Source organism: Phyllopteryx taeniolatus, chromosome 8, assembly GCF_024500385.1.
Source record: "Phyllopteryx taeniolatus isolate TA_2022b chromosome 8, UOR_Ptae_1.2, whole genome shotgun sequence".
In the NCBI taxonomy this organism is placed as follows: domain Eukaryota; kingdom Metazoa; phylum Chordata; class Actinopteri; order Syngnathiformes; family Syngnathidae; genus Phyllopteryx; species Phyllopteryx taeniolatus.
Window position 1 is genome coordinate 18,496,838 of NC_084509.1, and position 6,481 is coordinate 18,503,318.

Sequence of the window (6,481 nt, forward strand, 5' to 3'; positions counted from 1 at the left end):
GGGGGGGGGTGTTGGAGGAAACCGGAGTAGCCGGAGAAAACCCATGCAGGCACGGGGAGAACATGCAAACTCCACACAGTCGGGGCCGGGATTTGAACCCCAGTCCTCAGAACTGTGAGGCTGATGTCCCATCACCAACCACTAAATAATTCATTAAAAAATAAATACATTCAAAAAAAGAACCTTTGCCTTTAAAAATAGTACAAATTGCACTTTATATCGGCTTTATTTTGCAATTGTATAGTGGTGGAAGGGATATGTATGTTTAAAATATATTCACTTAACATTATTGAGTGTGCGTGGCACGTTGTAAGTGGTGACTTTATTTGCACATGTTGAATGCTAATAATAATAATAATAATAATAATAATAATAATAATAATAATAATAATAATTATTATTATTATTATTATTTCAAAAGACGGGCGGGTGGGACCATGCATGTTGGGCTTCTAAAGCGGCTTTAATTGCAGAACAAGCGCGCTTTTGTGCCGCCTTTAATCCGACCCGCAGCTCCCCTCCATACTCGACCAAGTTCCACACCAATTTGTCAACGCATGAATGTCAATACACAGAACAACACAATGAAATCATATTTACTTCTTTTTGATGCGTGATCTTCCATTATTATGTCTGTTTATATTTCCCACGAGACAATCAAATGAGTAGACACATGCCGCTTTACTTTTAATAGAAGGTAACCATAAAGACTAATATATGCTTTATAAATTTGCTAGTTTGTTACCATCAACAACAAAAAAATAACTATTGTGAATAGCAACAGCAAAGGTGACCTCGTGCTCGCCATTTATTGTTCCTGCTTCAAGCTTCGAATTGTTCGTATAAAATGGTTGTCGCACATGAGGGCTTACAACTGCACAAGCGGCCAGTAGCTGCACTTGCCAAATAATAGAAACCGTGTCGACTCCATAAAAATGCACGATTAACCAATTTCTCAGCACTTCATATATCCGTAATAAGGACAAAAGTGTGTAAAGTGGTACGCTGCGGACAATTGATAATGGATAAAATATTAGTTCACTTAGATGTTGTTTTTTGTGTGTAGAAAACTGTAGGTGTACATGCGAGATGTATATATAAAAAAAAACATTTCGTGAATTAACATCGAAACAATTCCATGATAATAAATATTCAATCTGGGTATTGTATGTACGCATGCAGGGAGAGAGAGAGAGAGAGAGAGAGGGAGATGGAGGGAGGGAGGGAGGGAGGGAATGTGGGTGTCTACTTGAGTAAGTTCTAATTAGCCAAGCACTTCTTCTCTCGCCTCACTTGTCCACTCTGCTTGCAAGCGCATCTTCTCCATTGTGCAGCGATCGAGGGACCACCCGGAGCCCTTCTCGGCTTCTCAGCCTTTCGCCCGAGCGCGCACTCCTTTGGAACTTCACCTTTTGCCACTTTCTAGCCGGAGGGACGACGCAGGACGACGCAAAAAGACGTCGTAGGGTGTCGTACAATTATTGCAAAGCTTTCTTTTAGTGTGGCGCTCCTATTCTTTTTATTTTTAGGGGTGTGCCGAGCTCTTTTTTTTTTTGTCCTTCCTAACAGCCAAAAAAGGGACACCTAAAAATATACAAACGGGTTGCGCATCAGTTTTGCAGGTGTCGAGAGAGAGAGAGAGAGAGAGAGAGCGAGAGACCGAGAGAGAGAGAGAGAGAGACAGACCCCGTCGAGGGAGGAGGAGGCCTCTGTTGTGAGAGGAGAGCAAAGAGTGAGCGAGTGAGGGAGCTTTTTAAAGGCCACTGCAGGAGGCATGATGTCCTACATTAAGCAACCCCATTACGCCGTGAACGGGTTAACTCTGGCCGGCCCGGGCATGGATCTGCTGCACACCACCGCCGTTGGATACCCCAGTGAGTACCACACTTGATCGTTTTTTTTTTTTTTTTGGTTTTGTTTTGTTTGTTTTTAACAAGACACTTTGAAATCTCGACGTGAAAACCAAATAAAAATACATTTAAAAAAAAAAGTGATAGAGGGGAACTCACTGAGTGAAACATCTGTGACTTTTTTTGTTTGTTGCTGTGATTCCGCATCCATGTGTTCACTTGACCTAGAAATTTAGCGGATTACAGAGTCAAAAAAACAATCAAACAATACAAAAAAAGTGTGTGAATAGAAAGAGAGTTTGTTCTCACAAGGACTTAACATTAAAACAAATCTCAATCTGTTGCATTTGCCACCTAACCTATATTTGATCAAGGATGCTCTTTGTATTGGCTCTTGTGCCAGCCATGCTTTCCAACATCTGTTCTGTATGATGAAGACATGACAGAAGGCGTGTTGCTTGGCCTCTATGTGTACGCTTTGAAATGCAGACTGAAAATCAAAGTGTTCACTTGTACGATTTTCTTTCTTCGCTTTGTTACACTATACGCATTTTATTGATTTTGATCGAAAAATAAAGTAGGCTGTTGATTTAATTCAACAACTCCATTGTTTGTGTTCCTTAATCTAGGAATAATGGCGAAACAAAACGAATAAGAACAGAAACTATTCGTCATTATTATTTCACAGTACAGTATGAATAATACCGAGAGTGAATGATTGGAATACATTCTGTGAATTGAATGTTTCTTCCCACGCGCACAGGTACCCCGCGCAAGCAGCGTCGCGAGCGCACCACCTTCACGCGCGCGCAGCTGGACATCCTGGAGGCGCTGTTTGCCAAAACACGTTACCCGGACATCTTCATGAGGGAAGAGGTTGCCCTCAAAATCAATTTGCCCGAGTCCAGAGTCCAGGTAAACATGTCACCACTTTATTATGGACACTTATTCAAGAGACTGCATTTATCCTTTTTTTTTTTTTTTTTTCTATCGAATGACTGTCATACATTATTCAAAGGTTTATTGTGACAACGAAAATACTTTTTGATCCCCGGGGGAGCAAAATCTCCAAACAATATTTAAAATAAGGGGAGTTGAAATAAGCTTCCAAATCAACATGTATCATCCATCCATTTTGTGCATGCCCCTCATCCACCCTGGATTGGTCGCCAGCCGATCGGAGGGCACATACAAACGAACATTCGCACCTCAGGACAATTTTGACAGAACGCGAATGTTTTTGGAATGTGGAAGGAGAACATGCAAACGTGCTCGGATTTGAACCCCAAACCTCAGAACAGTGAGATGGATATGCCGTACAATAGAATATATATATATATATATATATATATATATATATATATATATATCGTTACTGTAATACAGCAATGTACAATTATCAGATTGTGTTCTAGAAAAACGGACTTCATTTGACCATGTACATTGGTTGCACCTGATCAAAATGTGGTGAACTGACATGATTTTCCCATCTTCTCCTCGACAATAAGAAAGAATAATATATGATAGTTTAACACATTTTAATCATGTTCAAATTAAATAAATTCCAAGTATACCCCCCACAGTATAGGTTACATATTGGAAAGTCAACTGATGTATAATTTCCATATTGACTGTTACGGGAATCACGTAGCTTGACACATTAAATATACCTTAATAAATACAGATAAGATAGAGACAAACAAATTCAATAAATAAATAAACAAACACAACTGTGGAAGGAGTGAATGCTTGCATGTCCAAAATAAAGGTACACAAACTGTACAATACGAAAAATAAACAGGTTAATACATATGGTTGGTTCAAATGGTTGGTTGGTGCTCAGGCCTTCCTGTGTAGAGTTTTCTCCAGGTGCTCCACTTTCCTCCCACCATTACAAAAAGATGCAGGGTAAATTAATTGAAGACTCAAAATTTATTTTATAAAGATGAGTTTGACCAACTCAATTATATCGTGCAGCTGCAAAAATAAAATGGATGCATAAAACCTGCCCAAATTTTGTGCTCATCCAATGAGTCATGTTGTTGGAGTGAATACTGACACTAAAACGAAATGTTATGTGACCTCGCCATCATCCAGGTATGGTTCAAGAACCGCCGTGCCAAGTGCCGGCAACAGCAGCAGCAGAGCACAGGCCAGTCCAAACCGCGACCTCCCAAAAAGAAGGCCTCCCCCATTCGTGAGGCCAGCGCCGAGGCCAGTGTCAACCCCACCAATGGTCCCTACAGCCCGCCGCCGCCTCCCCCGGGGACCGCCATCACACCCAGTTCCAGCTCTGCCAGCGCCACAGTGTCCATTTGGAGTCCGGCCTCCATCTCTCCCCTGCCGGACCCCCTGTCCGCCTCCACCACCCCCTGCATGCAGCGTACCACCGCCTACCCCATGACCTACACCCAGGCTCCGGCCTACAGCCAGAGCTACGCAGGCTCCTCCTCCTACTTCACCGGCCTGGACTGTAGTTCCTACTTGTCACCCATGCACCCGCAGCTGTCGGGCACAGGTGGCGCCCTGAGCCCCATTACCGCCTCCTCCATGGGCGGGCCCCTAAGCCAGTCCCCTGCCTCACTCTCCTCCCAAGGCTACACGGCCGCTTCGCTGGGCTTCGGAGCTGTCGACTGTCTGGACTACAAGGACCAAGCTGCCTGGAAACTTAATTTCAATGCCACGGACTGTCTGGACTACAAAGACCAGAACTCGTGGAAGTTCCAGGTCTTGTAAATATCATCGCGGGTGGGTTTGGGAAGGGAGGGGATATGGGAACAAGTTTTGAATCAGAGTCAAATTACTGATGTTGATTTTACAAGCTGGACAAAGAAACCAATCCAAATGTGGCTGCAACAATCTCTCTTGTGTTTGTTGATGCTTGCCTGGTTTATCTATTTTGAGCAAAATAAATAACAAAGCAATAACACAGAGAGCTGCTAATTTGTTTTCCCCTTTTATGAAGGCTCACTCAACAAGCACTGAGCCCAACAGATCAGCGCTCCCAACCTTTAAGAGGTGCAGATCAATACCCCATCAAAGCTGATGATTCCTCAGTAGCCTTGTTTGATGCTGACCCTCTTCAGCCTGCGTGTGATCCAAGTCAAGAGGGTTGATCGAGTCCCAGAAGTGACTGCAGTACAAACTTGTTGCCTTTGAGCATGCTTGTAATCAATCGTTAGGAGAACGGCTCATGCTTTGTTAGTTTAATAGGATCAACTCTTGGGCAACAATGGCCGCATTGTGGCAATTGGCACTCGACAAATACCCTCCTCCCGCTCCTTTTCACAGGAAGCTAGAAGAATTTCAGCACTTCTGCTCTAATCTAGAAATGACTGTTTTGTTACATTTGTTTGTGAGACATCTGATGGGCAAAAAGACTGCACCAGGGAAAGGGAAAGGAGGTGCCAGGGCACCACTCCACCCTTAGCACAGAGAGTTTGGTGTCTCTCTCAATATGTCCATGTCCATCCAACATGTAAAAATGGGATGGGTACCAGTATATGTATTTCATGTATTATTTTTTTGTATTAGAATTAAATATCGTTGTTTCTTTAAAGATTTGTGGATTTGTCAAAGTAAAAGTAAAAATTGTTGTCATTTTTTTTTCAAGTTGATATTATCAGTATATCGACTGTCATCAACATTATTGATATCACAGTATTTCTTTTGATGGCACGGCCATTGCTAAAATACTTTTGTTGATTTTTTTTTTTGTACATATTTAACCCTGGAAATGCAACCACGTCTCCTGTATGCACGTCATGCAACAGCATCTCTCGTTCTTAAATCTTAGAAAACTGCCAACTCTGTATTGTTTTCTCTTGTTTTTTTTTTTTCTGGTATCTGCTTTTTCCAACTCAGGGTTTCATCTGATAAAAGTAGCGGTAATAGGAACAATGCTGTTAATGCTTCTTCATCTAATTTACTGGACTTTTATCTTTTGCATAATTATATCATCTTTGCTTTATTTTTCTGACATGAATGATTTTTCTTCATTTGTCATTTCATCATTTGTCTCGTGTGTTTGTTTGACCAGTGTGCACGACTACCATGCTAGATAGCGTTAATGTTTCTGAGACATTAAATAACCTTGTATAAACTTTGTGTCTGGCTTGGGCTCTTCTTCCAGCATGCTGCTGCTGCTACTTTATCTACCAAATGAGAGCACGAATGAAGACCTCTGTCTCTCTTTTTACTGCGTACAGTTCAGTAGGGGTGGCAGTAGCTCATTCGTATAGGAACTTGAGGCTTTTAACCAGAGGGTCACAGTTCAAATCCTGCTGCGACAAAAAAGAGCAACTAGATGTCGGGAAAATGCTAGTCTTCTTCCGGGCTACTGTCATGGTGTCATTAAGCAATGCACTGAGTGGCTTTTGAAGTGGTCCGCCAGACCGGCTCTACCCATGTCAAGCGACATTGCATCACAGACACTCGAGGTCTGGGACTAGATCACACAAGAGACCTCCTGAGAACCATGTTGTAGAGCAGTGGTGTCAAACTCAAATTCACGGTGGGTCAAAATAAAAAATTGGGACAACGTCGCGGGCCAAGCTCAATATTTAATGAAAAATCACTGCGATGTGCATGTTTCCCTTCTCTGCAGAAATGTAGCGTTAAAGTTTATCATA

General features: G+C 42.2%; 1 protein-coding gene across 1 annotated transcript; it reads left to right on the forward strand.

The window, feature by feature from the left end:
• The first annotated feature begins 1,270 nt into the window (after nt 1-1,270).
• On the forward strand, nt 1,271-5,957 carry LOC133482666 (homeobox protein otx5-like). Its single transcript, XM_061783050.1, has 3 exons — nt 1,271-1,874; nt 2,614-2,765; nt 3,948-5,957. Exons 1-3 carry the CDS (start codon nt 1,775-1,777, stop codon nt 4,584-4,586), a joined length of 891 nt encoding a protein of 296 aa, XP_061639034.1. The 5' UTR covers nt 1,271-1,774; the 3' UTR covers nt 4,587-5,957.
• Nucleotides 5,958-6,481: the final 524 nt, after the last annotated feature.

Excerpts from the sequence above, each read along its gene's own strand:
- LOC133482666 (XM_061783050.1), top strand. The coding sequence starts at position 1,775 with ATGATGTCCTACATTAAGCAACCCCATTACGCCGTGAACGGGTTAACT. Across the intron at positions 1,875-2,613 it reads CACCGCCGTTGGATACCCCA|GTACCCCGCGCAAGCAGCGT; the intron begins GTGAGTACCACA and ends CCACGCGCACAG. Across the intron at positions 2,766-3,947 it reads TGCCCGAGTCCAGAGTCCAG|GTATGGTTCAAGAACCGCCG; the intron begins GTAAACATGTCA and ends GCCATCATCCAG.